Source organism: Acartia tonsa, chromosome 5 (genome assembly GCF_053477335.1).
Source record: "Acartia tonsa isolate MP-2025a chromosome 5, ASM5347733v1, whole genome shotgun sequence".
NCBI lineage: Eukaryota > Metazoa > Arthropoda > Copepoda > Calanoida > Acartiidae > Acartia > Acartia tonsa.
The window spans coordinates 31,293,120-31,315,596 of NC_137264.1; the positions used below are offsets into that span (position 1 = coordinate 31,293,120).

General features: G+C 33.1%; 1 protein-coding gene across 1 annotated transcript; it reads right to left on the reverse strand.

Annotated features, from left to right (window-relative positions):
• Positions 1 to 678: 678 nt before the first annotated feature.
• Positions 679 to 21,978, reverse strand: LOC145319272 (uncharacterized). Its single transcript, XM_080161299.1, has 16 exons — positions 21,900 to 21,978; positions 20,214 to 20,286; positions 19,751 to 19,969; positions 15,389 to 15,466; positions 14,789 to 14,850; positions 14,308 to 14,428; positions 13,669 to 13,905; positions 13,144 to 13,298; positions 12,342 to 12,425; positions 11,686 to 11,924; positions 11,174 to 11,244; positions 10,035 to 10,320; positions 9,658 to 9,803; positions 9,185 to 9,283; positions 7,460 to 8,757; positions 679 to 1,593 (listed from the first exon to the last, which is right to left on the reverse strand). The coding sequence occupies exons 2-15, from the start codon at positions 20,244 to 20,246 to the stop codon at positions 7,465 to 7,467; spliced, it is 3,123 nt and encodes a 1,040-aa protein (XP_080017425.1). The 5' UTR covers positions 20,247 to 20,286; positions 21,900 to 21,978; the 3' UTR covers positions 679 to 1,593; positions 7,460 to 7,464.
• Between the last annotated feature and the right edge of the window lie 499 nt (positions 21,979 to 22,477).

Genomic DNA, 22,477 nt, shown 5'->3' on the forward strand with positions numbered 1-22,477 from the left:
TTAACGGGTCGAGGAATGGTTTTAACCTATTTTAGGGTAAGGATACTTGTAACTTAAACCTTCACAATTAGCCTTATGGCACCTTAAATAATTTCTTCTAGAGACGATGGTGGTACCCTTCCCTAAAATAGTCAATAACCTTACCAGGATCTATGAGAAGCTACATTGTTAAAAAACCACTTCGGTTCAGCTTTATCCTTCAGTAGAAAAAGATCTTGTTACCTTTTAAAAAGAACTAGCGGTTTCGCCCGAAGCCTCTCGGGGCTTTGCCCCAAGAGGTAATTAAAAAAAAAGATTGGAGCTGCAACCACTAATTTTGAACTGAATAAAAAAAAAGGTTTTTCTTGGTTTTTTTTTTTTTTTTTGGGGGGGGGGGGGGTTAGGAGTGTTCCACCCTCCAAGAAAAGAGCCTAAAACCATCACAGGACTATTAGATATATACCCTAAAGAGTAGAATCCATTCGGTTCAGTGGTTTTTCAAGATCTTAAGGGACAGACATAAATCTACTTTGTATTAAAGATATAAGCTCATCACTTACAGCAAAATTTTTGTCGCGAAGTTATTAAAAAGGGGGAGGTTAGAAAATGTACACATTTGCAACATTTAACAGCAATTATTTTTTGGGAAAAGCAGACAGCCTAACTTTGTCAAGTAGCGACTTATCTAAAAACAAAAAATATTTTCATTAATTTATTTACAAATTTAGATATGAAATCCATAAAAAAGAAAGGTTTACATTAATAATAATAATAATAACCATAAAATAATTCTATACATATAATTTAAAACATGATAATTAATAGTTAATTAGCTCTTTAATAAAAAAATGTTACGTAGTAAGCTAAAAAATTAGATAATATAGGTACATAAAACTCCAAGCTTGAAAAAATCAGTAATTATATTTAATTATGGTAGATATAAAAAATGTTTGGCTTAGTCAAAAAATTTAATATTTAAGTGTATTGAGAAAATAATAATTACCGATTTTTCTAAACAAACCATAATTAATAATAATAATAAACTCAATTTGAGATCAAACAAACATAAGGTCAAAGTTACTTTTTACATAATCAAATATTAAATAAGAATGCCTAGAAATAATTACAAAGAATGAATCAGAAATAAATTATAAAAATCACAGGGTGAAAAAATTAGGTAAAAATCCTTCAATATATATACATAAAATGTACAAAAATAATCAAAAACCCTGCCTAATTATTTAACAAACACCACAAAAACGTTTAATTTATACAAATGCTATAATACATAAACAATATCAAAAAACACAAGTCACAAGAATTTTTTAATTATCATAAAAAATGCCAAAAAAATATGGAGAATTTAGTTAACAGCCCAAGATTGGAAAGTTTCATTGCAATATTTTAAAAGTTTGGTTAGGTTAAAAAGGGCACTTTATTCCACTTTTTAACCAACCAAAAATGTTTCTAATTGCACACTTATCATAACTAGTCTTAGTTTTTTTTCAATTAGCACATCAATTATAATTAATATAAATACATTATTTTTCAGAATTTTGTTTGTTTTGTTTCTAATTTTTTTATATATCTGGAACTAGAGGGCACTCAAATTTCCTGAAAAAAAATAATAAAAATTATTTTTTACATACAAATTCACAAAAAAAACATACAAAATTTATTTAAAGGGGTTTAGAATCCCCCCTCCGCCTCATAAAAAATGGGGATGTAACTATAAATTAAATTAGCAACGATTGATAATCACATAAGAGTAATTAAGAGTAATTTAATAAATTAAATGCAGGGTTTTTTTTGGTTTTTTTTTTTTTTTTTGGGGGGGGGGGGTAATCTTATTATTTACTAGGACAGTCCCCCCAAAATCTAATAAAATTTCGGAATAATATTTCTAATTAACTCAGTTATTGGTATGGTAACAGCTAACAGTACGGGCATACTCTGGTTAAAAATAGCAGACAAAAAACACAATTGTACAATAACTAATCTAAATAATCTAACACTTTAAAGGTAATCTAATATAATTTTAATAACTAAATCAGAGCTACATAAAAACAAAACAAGGATGACAACATCCATAAGAAACGAAGCACAAACGTATAAAGTAATTCAACGAGCAGATGCCAAGCAGTCAGGCAGGGGCGTCCAAGCTTTTTTTTTGGGGGGGGGTAAAAAATTTTAGGGGGGGGGTAATTCGTGTTTGGGGGGGTAAAATGGCGCGCGAAGCGCGCCGAAATTTTTTTTTACCCCCCCCAAAATTTTTACCCCGGGGGTAAAATTTGATTGGGGGGGGTAATTACCCCCCCTAAAGTCTGTTGGGGGGGAGGGGGGGGGGGTAAATACTCCCCCCAAATCTGTAATTACCCCCCCCCAAACTAATTTACCCCGGGGGTAAAATTTTTGGGGGGGGTAATTTAATTATGTAAAAAAAGCACCTACCTAATCTATTAAGTTAATAAGTACTATCTTATAACATAAAGTAGTAAGTAAGGTTTATTTGACTATAGCTTCAGATTTCATTACTTTTAATACTGAGTTCTCCTTTTTAGGAAAGCTTCACATAGATCCCATGATGGTTCCACACTATTATAGGTCAATCCTTTGAGTGGTTTTAGGCTATTTTTCTCCTCCCTTTTTACCCTTTAGAAAACACGAGTTCTTAGATGCTAAGGGCGCCACTACTATTCAAATATATAGTAGTATCTCATTCTTTAGAATATAAAAATACAATAATTAACTCACTAACCAATGAACCAATATGATTTTACTCTAAAGTGAAGCGTCTTATAGGTCCTGGTAAGTTTTATAACTAGTTTTGAGACACCCTGACATCCTCCCAAAAGAAATCGCCTATAGAAATTCTTTTTCATTATTTAATGAAATATTTAATTTAGTTAGGTATCTATTTTATGGAATCTTCAGTGCTTTACAATTACATCATAGATATGGTTTTAGCCCTTATAAAGGCCCAAGCAAATAAAACATGATCAAACTATTAAATTTTTTGTTATCATGGTTAAGAACTGTTTTAACTGGTTGGACAGTAAAATTTTTTTTTAAGAACATTCAATATGGGGGGGGTAAATACCCCCCCCAAAATTTTTTTTTAAAGAACATTTATTTTGGGGGGGGTAATTACCCCCCCCAAAATGGTTTGGGGGGGGTAAATACCCCCCCCCAAAATCGTTGGGGGTGCCTACGGCACCCCCAAGGTAGGGGTAATTTTTTTTTTGGGGGGGTATTGTTCACAAAATTTTGGGGGTGCCAAATGGCCCATTACCCCCCCCCTTGGACGCCTATGCAGTCAGGAATAAAAAAAATTTGATGAAAATTGAAAATTACGAAAGATTTCACATTATATGTTTTAATATGTAGCATGACTGATAGACAAGCAGACCAAGTAATTTATGTACGGATGGCTTAAATCTAAATAAAAAACAGCCACTTTTCTTGAAAAGAAGAGAGAAAAAATTATTCCTACTAAACATAGTTGACTGCTGAACAATTCGAATTATAGGTTAGCTGCTTTAAACCAATGGATGTAGAATATCAGTGGATGATATAACAGGAGAAAAATTGTCGTCAAATTAGGTTGCAATTTCCCTCCGCATTTATTAGTCGGGCCATTTATCCAGAAGGAAAGAGAATGTGACAAAGGAGGGGGATGGGGGAGATCATTATTTTAGCCCGCTAACATGAAAATTTGTCAAATCCAAGTAAATATACATCCATTTATAAACCTGAAACTTTACCAATACCTTTAAAATCCAAATCTAAATCATGCAACCAAAGAAAATGAAAATACAATGAGAATCATGCATTGTTTTTTTTACAATCCTAAAAATAATACAGATTTGACTTATCATTTAAAAAAAAATGCTGTTGTTTTAGAAAGCGTCTTTAAAAGTTCAGGAACAAAATAAATGAAAAATGCACAAGAAATAATTTTTTTGTTAGATTTTCTGTTTGCTTTACATTGGGGAAATCAAATCACCGCCACATGCTTTTCAAATGACTGTGGTCTTCATAGATTCTATGAATTAATGAAAAGGAAAAAAATCTAGATACAATAAGCTACGAAAAAACAAAAATTATGTGCAGAAAATGTTGAAAATGTCAAATCTGTAGTTCTAAAATCCTTTTTGGGTTCTGAAGCCTCTGGGTGGCATTCTTGCCCTTCCTCTAATGGGTGGCCGTCCTCTTCCACGTCCCCGCTTCAAAACACATTTTTTAATATCAAAATTTTGACCTATAAACTGCTTATTTATCTATCTATTATCTAGATACCAGTTTATTTTTAAATCCGCTGAAAGCTATTTATACGATGCGTTAAATAACTATTCTCAAATTTTGCATTTTCTGTAAGAATTTTTTAAAAAATAGATCTTTCTGTCTGCATATGTCAATTAATTCCACACAACCTGATTAATACCTATTTATTTTACTAATCCATCATTAAGTTGACCCATCAATCAAAATATATCCGACTATTTAAATGTCTTAATCTCTGACTAATATAAAGTATCTGTTTACTGTCTGGTCGTCTATCTATCTGGCCGTCTCCCTAACTATCCTGATATATAAAGTAGTAGGCTTTTTTTTGTCTGTAGCGACGGATCTCGCTAACCGCTGAACCGATATGGCTCTCCATTACAGTGAAGCTTCTTATGGATCCAGGTAAGTTTATTGACAATTTTTAGGGATGGTGGTGGGGGAGTCGGCTTCTCCCTCTGCTAACTTAAGTGCCCCTAGAGGCTTTTAGGAGCGTAACCGATAAAAGCTAATATCTTTTAAAAAATGATTCCTGGTACTGATAAGGTTTATAATCCAAATCTAACTCGTCATCTGAACTCGAGCTGGACAGGTTACTGGCCCTGTTCCAAGAATCATCTGTTTTGTAGCTGGACATATTACTGGCCTTGTTCCAAGAATCATCTGTTTTGTAGCTGGACATATTACTGGCCTTGTTCCAAGAATCATCTGATTTGTAGCTGGACATATTACTATCCTCAGTTATCATGTGCCCTTTTGAATTTCAAATAAAGTTTTCCCTGTAAAGTCCAACGAATAATATTACAAAAGAAAAGGAAGCGAGATATATTTCTAATTTTCCCCCCAGTCAAAAATAATATCTAAACAAAATTAATGTGATATGTTGTTAGTGTAAAAATACCATGAGATGGAGAAAAATATTGATCAAAATGAAGCAACATTAATCAATCAAACTAATTTATAAAGCCACTTAAGACAAAAATATGTGTATAATAATTTGAATCAGATTATTATATCGCACATATGCAATAATTAAAAAAGAGAAAACTTAATTTGTCCCGACCTATGTCACTTGAGCTGGCACCAGTGGAACTACAACCTGCAGATCCAACTAACTTCCTCCTAGAGTTCAGTTGGTAATACAGTCAAATTAAAAATGTCACATTTGTATACGTTGCTAAAAAAGGGGTCGGTTGTTAAATCAACCACAAAAACTTACCAATAAGTTTTGCCTCGCACAGATTTTTAGCAACAGACGATAAAATAACATACATCCCCAATCATGAACAATCATTTTACCTCTTTTGTAGATCAAAATTATTGGTGTCAATACTACTAGTTTGCAACCAACTAATACTATTTGAGCCAACGAATAAGATAACGTGGAAAAATAAGTTTGGATGAAAGTCTAATTAACAGTTCAATGTCCCCTGCCTCCCTTTAAGAACATAACTTAAGAAGAGGCAAAATAATTTGTGAGTTCATATTTTTAATCTAAAGTTTGCATATTTAAGGATATTTTTAACAGAAAAATACTTTTTCTATGTTAGAATAAATGGTTCTATCCTATTTTTAAATCGTAAATTGAAAATTTCCCCCCCCCCCTTCCCCCTTCTTTAAAAAAACCAGCTAATTTTAACCTCTTCTCTTTTGGAATCAAACCTTTTCGTTGCCGGCCCAAGTAATAATGTAATAATTTGACTGTATAAATCTCCTGCCTTATGGACAATTTAATGCTGTTTGTAACACTCAATTCTCTTTTCTTTTCTCTGTAAATTGCTTTAACACTGGGACAATCCTAAATTAATCATTCTAAACTACAAACAAACTAATTTTACTTTAATAATGGCAACAGATATATTCCTGAAAAAAAGCCACAAGCACCATATCAAACTAAAAAAAGTTAATAAACATTAAGTCCCAATACAACTAATGAACATGCATCTAAATCACAAAACCAATTCTTAAAAATCCCACATTATAATATTTACAATATAAAGGTAGTAAACTACGTAACTATCAATTACCTAAAAAAACAAAACTATAGGTACATTACTAAGAAAAACAAATAGCAGACACAGATTCAAGTAAAAGTTTTACAAATATGTATTTTCTACAAATAGAATAAAAGGGATAGTTCTACGAAGTGTATTTAAAGAGTTAAGGTACTTAGAGTAGTGAACTTTTATATGTCTTAGTAGAATATATTAGGCATTGGATAGATATGATTATATGTTAAAGAATTTTTAACATTGACCAGACCAAACTTTTTTTATTTGACAATATCTAAAAAAGTTAAAGTGATTTGCCACATAAATTACATGAGAATGGTCTATTTTTTTCCAAATATGTATAGCCAAAACACCAATATTAGAGAATCTTTTTTCACATATTTCACAAGAGTTATAAAAAAATTGAACAGGGGTTCCCCTTGGGACAAGTTACTTAAAAAACATAAAAAATAACGTCCGGTTCATTATAGGACAGGTTTTCTATAGATTCTTTTTAAAAAAATAAAGAAAACCGTCCGGTTTACTTACAATATACACATTATCTCACGCGGAAATACCAACTAACCATACAACATATATATATATATATATATTAAGACCATTCTCATGTAATTTATGTTGCAAATCAATAACTTTTTTAGATATTGTCAAATAAAAAAAGTTCGGTCAGGTCAATGTTAAAATTCTTTATCACAATCATATCTATCCAATGCCTAATATATTTTACTAAGACATATAAAAAGATCACTACTCTAAGTACTATGCTAAATATTTTATTTGTCATTCTTTGTTGTTATGTATATTTTGTTGTATAAAAAGTTTGAAGTTCTATTAACTGGTAAATGCTATCTAAAGTTGTATTTATGACAATAAAGTTTTTGCCATATATAACATGCAACGAAGTTGAAAATAAAAATGAAAAACTCATTTTTTAAGGAAAATCCCTGGTCAAATCTTTTAATTTTAATCAATAACGTTTTATTATGCACTACTACGTTATTTAAAATAGAAAAAACTTACAGTTCACTATTTTTTTTTTAAATGCACTTCGTGAAACTATCCCTTTAAAAATGAAAATTTTGAATCTTTGTCTGCTGATGTTAAGGTTTAAATTACTACTACAGGAGAGCAAGCATCCACCTAAAATACAAAGCATAAAATATTATCTAATTCAGGACACACACCTCACTTATTTTCTCCCAAGGGGACTCAAGTCGGCCGCGGCAGCAGCCGTCATAAAACTGGGAGCAACCAGGGAGGAGCCAAGGACGGCGCGGGGCCGCGGCAAACTATGGTTTGCGGGCCGCGGCACGGGCTGCTGGTGACAGTTGGCCAACATGCGGCTAAAATCCATTGGGGTTTCTATACTGGGCAGTTTGATCAGGGACTCGGGTTTACTTTGCATTTGATTATTGGTTGTGGAACAGGGGGGAAGGCGGTAGATTCCATCCAGTTCGTCACTATGAGCAGTCACACTGCTGCATACTATTCTATCCTTGCTTGACGGCGTCTGAGGTGGAGTTGTGATAGCGGGGTTGGCGGAATCATTGGCCGCTTTATTTGCAGAGGACAGTAGGCCAATAACTGTTATATTATTTGATGATTTGTCAACTGGGAGTAGCGGACGGAAAATATTTGCACTAACTTTATTGTTAGATGTGGTAGTTGCTGAGATTTGTTTATTGTTGGCTAGATATGCGCGCAATAGCGGGCTAGTTGATGTCGCCGACTCGCCGCTAGCCATTGACGAGGTTGAAGATTGGCGAGAATAGTTTGATAACAGCTGCAACGGTTTAGGCGATTGTGAAGTTGGATCATCGTTGGACGTTACTGGCGACGGCGGAAGATTTAGAGAGCGGCTGGCCAAAGGCGATTTTCCGTGATAGCGGAAAGATTCAGCTGAAGGCCGAATCCTGAGATCAATTGGGGAGCGAATGGGAGAGGCGGGAGAAGCCAGCAATGAGCGGCCAACAGGTCCCATAGGCGAGCAGGGAATTCCGCTATTGCTGCCAGAAGAGCGATATTTGTGCGTAACCGGCGGCGATTGTGGAGGCAAAATTGCTGCATTGCGTAGGTCTCTGGGTGTAACCGGTGAACGTAAGTGTGTGTGTTGGCGCAGTGGGGATTGTGGCTTAAATACCCCGCTATTGTTTGACCCACCAGGAGTCAGGTTGTTGTGCGGCGATGAAGACATTGGGGAGGACTTCAATGCTAGCGGAGAGGGGAAAGGTACTGGGCGGGCTGAGGATGCGTGATAAGACCGCGGGGAGCGCAACAAAGATTGTCCGCCATAACAATTGGAACTCACTGGGCTGGGGCTGATGAAGTTATGTACATAATGGGGAGTGTTGGCCTTGCTTGCTTGGGATAAAGGTGTGCTCGGTTTGTTGGATGGAATAGGTGTGGGTTTAGAGCTCATTTGTAGTTGAGAGTCAGAGTAGTAGCGCTGCAGTAATGCCTTCTTTCTAGACGGAGCACGACCCTGATTTAATAAAAATAAGAAGTTAGTTTTCTCTGAAGTCAAATAGAGAGTTGATCAAATATATCATATCTTGCAGTTGCCATTAAAATAATATTTTTATTGTATATCCTAGAAATATACATAAAATTAGTATTAATAAGAATGTATAAAAGATAACTTAGTTTCTTTTTTTAAAAATTTTATTTAGTTTGTTAGGCAAAGGAAAAAATTAAGGAAAGTTTAATATGGAATTATCAATATTGTAAAGTAATGAGGGTTTTCAAGTTGGAAATAAAAATGTAGAATGAGAATCCAAGAAATTAGAAAAGAGATTAATCTTTTTTAAAAATATGTTAAAGGTCAAAAGTCATAAGTAAATGGATCAATGTTCAAAATGAGAGACAAACATTTGAGAGAAACAGTATCTGAAGATTTCTGTAAAACTTACCGGGGTAGGAGGCTTCATGTGGAAGGATTGATCAGCGTTTTCCTGTCCCTTGTCCCCTGAACTATCACCAACTAATATTTCTCTTTCTCTCTGGCAAACCTAAACATCATTTGTTTAAATAATATAAAATTAAATAACATAGAAGTTTGTGTACAAAAGTAGCGCCTATAAAATAAAGTATTTTTGTTATTAGGGGGAAAAATCACCAAACCTTTCAATAATCTAAAAAATCTACAACAGAAACTATTCTCAATACTAACGGCTTCGACTTTAGCCTGTAAGTGCTTTGCTAAAAAGAGAAAAAAAGCCTTTAACTTCTATAAAAGATAGAAGACTTTCCTGAAAAGTTTATAATAAATATTAAATTATTTTAATTTAAATAGATTTAAGTGCAGAATGTACCACTACCTAGTATCTTTTCATACCTACTGATTTTGGTAAAATGTAAAAAGGTGTATAAAAAGTTGTCTTACCGCGCCCAACTCCAACAAGCTGCTAGATCCAGACGGGCTAAGCCCCACATCACAACGGGGTTCACTGTGCGTTCTAACTAACTTCTTCCCCGCAGGGTTGTAATTGTTCTCTGAGGATAAGCTTCGAGCACGTTTTTGAGAGTTTCCTAAAATATCAAAATATTTTTCTCATGATACTAAAATTCTTCTTACAAGTTACTAATAAATGTTTATAAATTGTTTATATATACACAAGTTTATAATTAACGCTAGAGGAATAATAGATTCTTTATATACAATTTTAATTGTAGTTTTATTTATTAATTTCTCTTGACCTTCAGCATATTATTTTACCAGTCCACTTTTTCTGGACATATGAAGAAAATAATTTATAATACCTGCAATGTCAGACAGAGCATAGGAATGAACAGAAAATCCGGCCATCGAGCTGACAGAAGAGCTAACTAGCCCAGCTCCCATGGACGAACCAGACTCATCCTTGTCTGGCAACTGGGCCAGGTTCTTGCCGACCGCCAGCAGCGAGTTCTTCTGGCGGGCGCTGGGCATCCGCTTCTTCTCCTCATCCGTGAGATGAACGTCCGCGACATCGGGACCAACATATTCAAAGGCGGGTTTCTTTGTTTTGCCCTCAGCTATCTGAACTTTGCGGATTAATCCAAGTGCCTAAATAAATAGAGATGAAGTCACCTTATACAAACAACGAAATTAATACGAAAAATCACGAATCCTTTACATATTTATTTTAGATTTATTTCTCTCGTTGTTTATACCTTATACTGAGATGAAATAGATTTAATGAAAAAGTTTAAAAATGACCGATAAATCATATAAAACACAAAGAAACATGAATCAAGTTAGAATATCCAAGAGAAAAACAAAATTAGTTTAGATGAAAACTCGTGCCTTTTTAAAACAAAGATTGCTGTCCTAGGGGTGCAGAAACAAAAGAAGGATGACAACATCCATAAAAGCGAAGCTGTTTTTACAAAATTATAAGTAAATTTGTTGCAAAACTGATTAAATACATGTTACTGTTTATGGACATACTGACGTTTTTAGGACTTGATTATAGAGATGCTTCGCTTATAAAACTTATACTTTGTTGTAATAAGAATCAGTATTCAAAAAAACAAATGAATAGGATAATTTTAACATTCAAAGATTTGTTGTCAAAAAAAGTAAAAAAATCAGTTTGTTTTAAATGGGCGTACGGACTTTCTGGTAACGATTATAAAGTTGCTGCGCTTTCTAAGTCGTACAATACTGTTATAGGAATCAGCATGCAAAGTTTGAAATCGATAGGACAATTCTAACCTATTTAAATTAATGAAAAGAGCTAACTGTAACGGACAAACGGAAAGTCCATAATTATAGAAAAGCTTCGCTTTTAAAAATAAGAAAAAACTTTTCGACGACTATTGTTTTAGATGTCCTTAATTTTTTTTGATTTGGTGGAAAAGTTAGAAACAATACCTATGCATTTTTCAACAGGCATACAAGATAAATATGTTTGTACCTGCAAGATATTGGCAATGTCATACAACCGTCTCACACGAGTAACTTTGGCCTTCTCATTAGGGTTAGGACCTAAAATAAATATTTTTAAAAATATTGATTTAACTTCCAGTTTCCTATCCATACATCCTGTAAACAAAATACAAGTCGATTATATACAATTAAGTACACTATGGAACTGTGAAGAATAACGGCTGCGTAAAAGTCGCTGCCGCCAAAAATACGGCGAGTTGAAATTACGGCGGGAAATGGTATTCCGTCGGTACTGCTATAGTTTAAAGTTAATTTGACATATTAGTGACAATAATATAAGTGAAAAACTGTTTGTTTTTTTCTATGGCGGGAATTAAAGCTTGCAATAAGCTTGCAATTCCTTTTGAACAATATTGATAAAAATGCTAGTATAGTCAATATATCGTCTTACTCAGATTTTTTATTCAGGGAAACTTTGTTGGGGTGTAATGTTATCCTAATTATCCTTTTTAGTTTGTATGCTGTTAAATAATAGCTTACCATGTATAACTTTGGCTGCAAAATCCAGGGTCAACTTTCTGGGCTGAGGTATCACCAAGAAAAGCATCAAGAACTTTTGTGTGTTGATCCCCATAGAGGTTCCGCTGGGGTCGTTCGGGGAGCCGTAGGGGCTCATGCCCGGGGACATCATAGGAGACATGGCGGGAGAGGCCATGGTCCGGGGTGAGGTCAGGGGAGAAAGGTTCTCGATGTCGTGAACCTCTTGGTCACGGGCCAACCTAAAAATATTATGTAAAGCATTGGAAAACAGCAAATTGATATAATTTCAATCCACCTATCTCACAGCTTTTACTTTTTAACTATGAGATCCATTTAATAATTTCAAGTTATAACAAGGACACTGGTCATATTCAAGTTATGGTAGGCAAAAAACATTTTTTCACATGTCATGTTTGTACAGCCTATACCTACCAACAACTAAATTAATTATAAAAAAAAACACAAAACCTATCCGTGTTTTCAGCTGTCGTTGGGCAAAACAAAGCAGAATTTACGACCTCTCCATTTGCCTCCCAAATATTATTTTAGATATATTTCGCTTGTTGGTTATACCTTATTCTTGATGTCTATAACTTGTGTAACTATCCCATACATGAGAATTAATAATAAAGTCGACTCAACATCATATTATATACCTGTATTGCTCCTGCATCCCTAGTTTTATTCCCAGCTGTCTCAACCAGGCCAAAGATTGAATTAAGTAAGTTCGTCCATGCCACCTTAAATAATTATTATAATCTAAAAGGAACATTAAAAGATTTACCCATTAAAAATCCTTTAATCCATTTTTAAAAATAACAGGATATCTATCTATCTGTATTTGTGTAGTGAAGGGTATTCTCTTTTAGCAATAAACCGATATGATTCTTCCATGAATCTATACAGTAAGGCTTCACATAGGGACAGGGCAGGTTTATCATTATTTGGGGGAGGGTACTTCCACCATGCCTTCTAGAATATATATAAATTGGCAAGATTTTTTATTATCTAAAATCTTTAAAAACTATATATATACACTAGCGGCTTTGCCCCTAGCCTCTAGGGGCTTTGCCCCAAGAGGTTTGAGCAACCTAATTTTTCGTATTTTAGATTTGAAAAGAAAAAGTAAAAAAAAAATTTTTTTTTTTTGGGGGGGGGTTATTTTTCATTTTTTGGGGGGGTTGGGGGTGTCCCACCCCCCAAGAAAATAGCTTAAAACCATCACAGGACCAGTAGGTATAATCCCTGAAGAGTAGAGCCCAATCGTTTCAGTGGTTACTGAGATCTTAAGCTTCAGACGGACAGACAGACAGACAGACGGACAGACGGACAGACAGACGGACAGACATCGTTCTACTTTGTATTATAGATTATAAATATTTTTATCAGTATCTGTCTGTCGGTCTAACTAATATTTCTTTATCTATCAAAGTCTATGTCTCTATCTAGCTTTCTTACTTGTAAACATTTTTGCAGACCCTAGACATCATCTGAACAGCCTCAAAAACGTTGACAATATCATACACCCTCCTTCTCTCTGTGTGCAGGAGCTTAGCAGTATCATCAAGCTGGACCTCAGCACTATCACCAGGACCCATAGAGTACGGGTAGTTCTACACACATAAATGGATAATTAAATATTTGTATACACTGTTCCAAATTGAAAAGACATTAGACGATTTTACATACATCCCAAATGATACCATTACCTTATATGTGGAATTAAATCAATGGTTTGAAAAAAAAAACTGTCAAAATTAAATTGAAGGAGTTTATGAAAAAACGAATACTGGGGATAGAAAACTTTGGATACCACTGTAATTTACGGCCCCATTGTCCTTTTCCTCCCTCATAAAAATCAACGAATCCTCGATTAAAAATAGTAACTGGTATAATGGCAGGAAGAAAGGGGACATGGGACGGAAATAACTGTCCACTAAGTGTGAAGTAAGAGTTTAAAAATATTTATAAATCCATCCATTCCTGTAGCATTCTTTCGGCCAACAGACCTAAGGACTTATCCTTGCGGTTTCCGCGGTCAATTGGTGGGACAAACAATGCAGATTCATCCGCCAGAGGTGGCAAATAGTCCAGCCTGTCTGGGGTTTTGAAAGTGCCAGCACGGCGAATGTTATTGGCGGGTTGAAGGCCGGTCTCAATTCTGGCCTCTTCAATAGTTACTGTTGGCTCTAGTTTGATTTCATCTGCACAGAATTCATCCTGAAATATTTTAATTTTAACATTTTTAATACATTTTAATTTAACATGTCAATCTATCCATCTGTCAATCTGTTTATCACAATATATATTAGTGTTGGCAAATGCAAAAACAGTAGCTTCTCATACTTATTTTAGGTTAGGTTAATTAAGGGTTAAAAAATGGACGATGAAGGGGCTAGAATTTACTTCTTTATAAAAAAGACCTTTAAAATATTGCTAGAATCCGCAATCCACGGATTAATGCACTTTTTTGAGGGGCGGATTTTTGTAAGAATATGAATCCGGCCCAAAAATTCAGTTTATTCTAAAAGTCGTGTTAATGTTAAAAATTTTTATGTAATGATCTGTCTATAAGTCTATCCATCTATCTATTTCTGTAACTATATTTCTAAATATCTATACCTTAGGTACATATTCTGCAGCTATTATCTTATTCTGATAGTTATGATCTTTATGTGGAGACTCATTGTTGATATTGGAATTATTTGCTAATCCACCCAAACAAACAGGCTCGGTATTGTATCTAAACAAAGGATAGTTATCCAGGGATCTAAAGAGATAAGACAATGGCAAATAAATGGATGTACATACTCATTGTTGATACACGAGTGACAAAATATCCCCATCTGTAGGTACAATTAGTAGTTTAAATGTTTGGAAACTTGACTTCATGAACCAACCAATTAAATTCAATAAATGCCCCCAAAGTTATTAACCCAAATATTAAGAAAACGTTGTCATAAAACTTTGGGGACTAGCGTAATAAACAGTCCAATGTCCCCTGCGTCCAAGACAATTATGTCTAAGTATCGTAACTTTTTAACAAAAAGCTAAAGAGATAATATTATTTTAATAGTGAATATTAAAATAAGCCTAAACTTACCTAGTATCTATATCTTCAAATTGTAAGGTTTGTCTAGCTGAAGAAGTATTGCCACTAGCCACCTGTAATACACAAATATTAATTAAAATAAGCTGCAATAATATTATATAAAGTAATAAGCTTTTTTCTGTCTGTAGCGAAGGATATCGCTAACTAACAAACAGATATGGTTCTCCTTTACAGTGAAGCTTCTTAAAGGTCCTAATGTGGTTTTAGGCTAATTTTTGCCCATCCATATCCCTTTAATTATAGAGCCCTTAGATGCTAGGGGCGCAGCCACTAGTACTTAATAAAGAAGGTAGTAACTAAGTGTAATTAGTTATTTTAAGGATAAATAGATGTAGGTATTAAAAATAAATAGATACAAAAATAAAGTAATATTTAATACTACTACTATATAGGTTCAAAATAAAAGATTTGATATTTTTTTTTTTTGGGGGGGGGGGGATTTACTTATACATCTAATAGATATCTAAAAAACTTGACGGCTAATTTAGTAAACTATTTGAATCTTTTTTTATTATTAGGTAAATAGATACTTAGGTAGATAAATAAATATTATTAATAGATATCTAGATAGAAAAAAAGATATCTAGGTACCTTAGCAGCTAATTCAGTTAAAAGTTTGAGGTTATGTGTTGGGGTTATTGCAGGTGATTTCTTGGTCAAGGATCCAGCCTGAAAATATAAATAGTTAAAAGAACAATAGTTACGAATTCTAACATTTTTAATATGTAAATATAATAAAGTGACACGATGTCTGTCTTTCTATATGTCCAAGAAGATCTCGTTAACATCTGAACAATTTTTAAGGAAAGTTTTATATTGTGAATGGGTAGGTATTGGGTTATTCGGATGGGAGGTAGTTCTGTACCTCATTAAAAAAGAAATAGAAGAAGCTGAATCCGAAGCCAAAACTAATGATAAAAAAATAAACACCTACGAAAATAAAAAATATCTAGAACAGAGAAGCTAAAAACACAATGAAGGGCTAATAATAAACAGTAATTACGCTTAAAATATTGTGTCTTAGACGTGACCAATGCGTCATTTAGATTAGACAGACGAGATTACCTATATGTATAAAAGCTTTGATTGAAAATAAACCCGCCAAAAATTGAAGGGCAAGGCAATTTGTTGGGCATTTCCACCACATTGATATAGAGAAATAGTGTGAGCCTAAACGGTCAAGATATAAATCATAATCTAGATGCGATTTCTTCATAACAACTTAAAAAAATAAAAACATTTTAGCCAGTTAATTCAAGTATATATTTGAAAAATACATAAGTATAGGTATGGTTAGTAAATTCAGTCTTTTTTAGCTTAAAGTTACAAGGATAGGTTAAAGACCTATCTTATATTATCCCTATTAACAAAAATAAAATATAAATAGGCATCAAGAACAGCTAATTACCAATTTTACTGTAATGTATACTAACTGTTCGTGACTGCACTAATTACCCCTCTATATTGTAAATATTGTGTCTAAAAACCCAGGCTTCAACCACACAAAAATTAGTCTTCTTAAAACTTTGATAAAGGTAAAAATATGGTTCGGCAAAATGACAAAATAAACTACATTTCACAAAAAAAATCATAAGCAGAAGTAATTATAAATATGCTTTCCCTAAACCTAATAACTACAAAGGCAGAATTTGACAATTTACAATTGAAGGAGTAGAAAGAAATCCTAAAGCCAACCCATGACTATGTAAAACTTTCCCAAAATGCAAAACCCAATTGGTTCAGACATTACCAAAACCTTAAGCTACTGACACAAAAAATACTTCTTTTTATTATAGAATTATTTGCTTTGCCCCTGGACTAAAAGTCTTTAAAATAGCTTAAATACCCTGAGACAATCCTAAAGCTTTCCTGAAAAATACAACCGATTGGGACCAGTATTTTCAAAGATATTTAGTATCAGACAAAAAATTTACTACTTTATAACATAGGATATTTTGTATTGAGTTATCTGTGTTATTTCCGTGCTATTTATTAGGTAGACAATGAAAACAGAAACACGTTGGTTAGGTTAAGTGTACTTTATATTTATTCAAAGTTAAGTAGGCTCCTAAAGTCAACAAGTTAAAGCACCGTGACAATTCAGTTATAATAAAAAAAATTCAGATATATATAATATAATAAATAATTTTAGTAGCGAAACTACAATTTAGTTCACTTTGTTTTTCGGTCCGTCCGCCAGTCCGCAACGTAATGTTTTTGTTTTTCCCAACTGCTATTCAAGATAAAATTGAAGTTTTCCAAAGGACATCGGTCATGCTATAGAGACATATATTTATTTTTAATAAGGTTACATGATTTTAAATCATTTCTCTATATCATATTTATTTTTGTATGACCACTGAAAATTTGCTATATTATTATATTTCAATTTGACCGTCCATGATTTTTTTCTCGCTATCTACGAATATTGTCATCGTTTTTGGTTTATAATAGGATTTAAGTCAAAATACTTTTTTAAAAAAATGAAGTTTATTTCTTTTTTATTTTCATTACCATATGATTAACTTGATACAAATATTTTGTTGTGATGTTATGGGAGTAAACTACCCAACCATAGACACCACTCTTGACCTTGAGTGGATGAGGAATCAAGTAAAAAATGCGCGCCAGATGAGGGACCACTGATTTTTTGGTACGCAACGCAACTGAAAACAACAAACATTTTTTAAAATGTAGCATTTTTTTCTGCTCTCCACAAAATTGCATTTTAATAACTGTCTTTTAGATTTCTTTCTCTTAGTCTATATACTATTTTTTTATTTAATTTTTAGGCTAAAATTAACAAAATTAAATTTTGACTTGATTGTAAAAACTCCTGAACCATTAATATAAAGAAGGGGAAGAGTGTAAAGAATGAAATGGGAGGTAACATTGAATTGAGAGAGGGATGCAATAATGTCAAGAAAAATTTCTGGCGCCTAAAATAAATGTAGGGTTGTGGAAACAAATATAGGTATTCAAAGAAAAAATTTAAAAGTAAAGGTTATAATTATTCTGATAAAGGACTGTTAATTCGTCCTAAAAATGTAATTTTTTCTTCAAAAATCAAAATTAATTTTTCTCCTGATAAAAAAGGAAGACATTTCAAATAATCCTAATGATCAGATTGAAAAACAACCACCTACTTTTTGTTATAAAACATTGAAATTTATTGACATGTAAAAAAAAACTTACTACCTAGTCCTACCTAAGTACTTTCATTATTCAAACTGTTAATGCAATAATGAAATGTTTTGTATAATAGGATTACTTCAGTATTCTTTAATGATAACCTTTAAAATAAATCTAAATTAGGTTTTTTACATACCTATTTTAGAATACTTTATAGTAGCACTAAAATATAAAAATAAGTAGCCGTTTCCAAATTCAAAGCTATAAAACCGTCAGTAAAAATAAAAGAAGTTTGGTTGTTAACTTTATAAGCTATAAAAATAAACAAAATTTTGGTTTTATCTTAAGATTTATTGAGATAGTTTTTTTACTAGTTTTTCCATTGTAGCTTAAATTTGGGGATGGTTAATCTATATTACATTTTCCTATCCTTGTGTATTTAACCGCCTAACGTAAAATCTTTAATTTAATCTGCATAACTTTAGCTATATTTGGAAATTTAAGACTCACCAAGATTTTAATAGGCATTAAAAGTAAATTTTAAATGCTAAATATCAGTCTCAGTAGCCAAAAGCATTTTTTGTAGAAATATTTAATGTATAAAATAAATCAAGTAAATTCATAACAGTCAGATTTAATACCATGTTGGTAAAACAATAGACTTAAAAAAGATTATAAAATTGGAAACCTTAAACTCTCTAAAAACTGTTTAATTTTAGGAAAGCTCTAGATGTTATACCGGTTAGGTTGTGCTTTAATGAGGAATATACCTACAGGTCCTGGGGTGAAAATAAAACTATTTTTCAAGGGATACAGGCCAGAGGCGGAGCCACTAATTAAACGTAAGATTTCAACAATTATGAATAGCTTTAGAATATACTATACGAAATTTTCTCTTTCGGGCAAAATTGTATTTCATTACAATACATTCATCTGTCCGGTCTCTAAAATCTTAACTCTAATGTATAAACAGTAGTTTACCCCCGAGAAGTACAAAATTTATCTTGGAACTGCCAAAAATAAAAGTATTTTTGGTTAACGAATATGTAAAGGGTAATTTTTAAGGGAATGGTATAAGGTTTCTAAATAAAAAAATCACAGTAAAAGTGTTGGGCGATATTTAATCACATATTGATAAATATATAATATTGTAGTCAGTCTTGTATTTTAAGTAAACAATCTCAGCAACGAAAAGGTTGATTTAGATCTAATTTAATAAGAACCCTAATTTTTGTTCCTGTAGGATGGTTTAAAGCTACTTTTTCGGGGGGGGGGGGGGGGGGGAGAGTCTAAAGCTAATTACTTGATTCCAAAAAGCTAACAGAATATTTTATTTTACGATATGAATGTCAACATTTCTGGTAAAATTAAGATAAACGTTAAATTCCTTAGGCATTAAGATGAAATATTTATGTTTCATTTTATTCTAGATTTGACCATTATGATATTTTCAGAAAGAAAACTATATTGTTAAAGCTTTTTATAAGAAACTCTTTGCTTCATTCCTAGCCTCTAGGAGATTGCAAGGGAGAACAGAAAAATTGCGTTTAACAACCCCAAGACATTATTAATTCGTACCAGCAAATTCAGAGATTACCTATTAGCCACAGAAAACAAAAAAATGTATTTAATTTATATTAAAGTCAAAGCTTTTTATTACACAAAAGTTAATATTTACTTAGTAACAGCGAGGGCATTCTGATACTATTAAAAATATAAAAAAAGTAAATATACCAATAAAAAACCACAAGCCATTTAGTTTCAAACGTTTATCGAAGACCAAAACCCTTGACATCCATGACATTTAAAAAATATTCCTACCTGTTCTTTAGTAGGCGTGGCATGGTGACCAGCATGGATTGGCGATAAGAATCTTGGGCTTCTTTGCTGGTCGAGAAGGCGGGGCGAGTTAGTCAACTCGCCCAGAGCCCGCCGCGGGGTGGGCGAGTTGGTGAGTTCACCAAGCGCCCGTCGCGGCGTCGGTGAGTTTGTAAGCTCGCCCAAGGCCCGCCTCATGGCTGGCTTTTGAAAGCAGGAATCCTAAAACATTTGGATATACATGTTACAGGGTTAAGTTACTGTAAACGGCACGTAAATAAAATAATCCGCACCCTCTATAAAAGTAGGTACATATGAATGAAAGAGATATATACAAGGTATATTTTTTAGAAAAATAAATTGGTACTGGCTTTCATAGGTACTCAATGTTTAATTGATTTGCAAAAGCTTGATGAACAGACAAGTAAGATTGTTTCTTTATACCTTAATTAAATAGATAACATACCTGACTATTATATGATGATAATCTATCTTGCATGATGATTGCACGGGTTAGGAAGATTCGTTGAAAATTTGAACTAGAAAATCATCAACATGTTGTTTCTTTCAAAAGCTTTTTTAGGTCTTCAAGCTGTTTTGCTATCTTATAAAAGTTTGATATCAACTAAGTGATTCTTTCTATTACTCAATAAGCACCAAACACCATAGCACTAAAAAGCTTCAATTTTAAACAAACCCCGCCATTTTGATAACCAACTTAGTCTTGCATAATAAACCCCAAGCTTTATTTCAATATTTAAATGCCCCCATAAATATGTTATAAATGACAGATGTAAACAATGGAATATCATATGTAACACTATTTCCCCTCAAATAATTCAAATAAACTAAAACCCCCGCCCCCCTCTTTTTTATCGCGAAATTAAATATCATTTGATGTGTCCAATGAAACCAACCAAAAATAACAAAACCGCAAAAATTAGGGCTTAATAACAACACACACAAACTGTTTGGTATGTCTATAACTTTTCTAGGTGCTAACTATTAAAAAAATTCGGATAAACAAGAAACATTTTCTAAATTAGGTATGCCAATTACAGCATGCAATTGAACAATATATATTGACAAATAAGAACAGCATTTAATACAGTCAAAAAGGAAAAATTTAATAAAATGAGAATGATATTGGTTGTATAAAATGAACACCAAGAAAGCTCCTATTAATATCACCTGGTCTATCATATCTAAACCCCTCGATAACTCACTTACCCCCCCCCCCCCCCATAAAAATCATTCAATCTACTTTTGAGGTTAAGTTCAAAATATCCGGTTTCAGGGTTCAAATGGGGTAAATTGAAGGGTGGGGGGTTATAAAAAGGACATTTATATATTATCATAATTTTATTGACCCCTAAAATCTTCGGCTAACGATTGATAAATTGTATCTAACTGTCATAGGAATTACCATTCGACAGAACAACTTAAATTGCCTAAATTGACGATAAAGTCTATCCGTAACGGACGGGGTCGTAAGGACCGAGCAGAAATGTAGAAAATCTTTACATATTTGATAAGGGGGGGGGGGGGGAAGTTTAGACACATTTGCGTAAACAGTGAGTATAGGCTTTATCTTTGGACTGAGAGGATAGGTTATTAGGGATAAAATCATTCTTATATGATGAATTTCCCCCAGATTTAAGATTTTTTGGATAGGCCTCCAGGTTCCGGAGCTCCAGGCCTCCAGGTCCTCTCTGTACAGGTAAAAATTAAAAAAATAATTTTTTTTTCAAGAGTTAGAAGTCAACCTTTGAAACAAAATATGCATTTTTTTCTTCAAATATGTGAATAACATTAAAAAATATGCATATTTTGTTTCATAGGTTGACTTCTAACTCTTCAAAAAAAAAACATTATTTTTTAAATTTTTACCTGTACAGAGAGGACCTGGAGGCCTGGAGCTCCGGAACCTGGAGGCCTATCCAAAAAATCTTAAATCTGGGGGAAATTCATCATATAAGAATGATTTTATCCCTAATAACCTATACTCTCAGTCCAAAGATAAAGCCTATACTCACTGTTTACGCAAATGTGTCAAAACTTCCCCCCCCCCCCTTATATAAGTTAACAATGTCAGCTAGCGGGTGCGTTACACTACACTTTATGATAAAGAAAAACAACACGTATGTCCTGCCTTGAAGAGTGACTAGATATGAACTACTGTAAATGTTTAAATCATTATTGGTCACCCATCTGAAATTCAATTACATTCTTTGAAAATATTGTTTTATCAGTATACCACAGTTTGTTTATAATCGAGTAGCATAGCTATCAACCATTTCTATAAAGCATTGCTAAATATCTGATCAAAAAATATTTTGTCATAATTAAATCTTTGCGAGGTAAAAGACTTCATTTAGAAAGTGTTGTATTTCTTACTGTCCAGTCACCATAAAAGTTAGCCTTTAAAAAGGTGAGTTACTACTGAAAATCTAGCCTTGTGGGATCTCCAAACATTACTTAACATAACCGGACTCCATTTAACAAAAATAATACGTCTTACTTCCTTTAATATGTTTATAAAAGGGGGGAGGGGGTGTCAAAAACGGGTATGTATCTTAGAGTTGCAGAATAAAGGCTTTTACCGCATCTCTAATAACATTTGATTCAATTAAAAATTGTCATGATTTGAAAAATACTAACTAAGAGGCTGATCACCCAGCATCAAGGGACTCTGTATTTGAATTAACAGAAAATTGACTAAAATTCCTA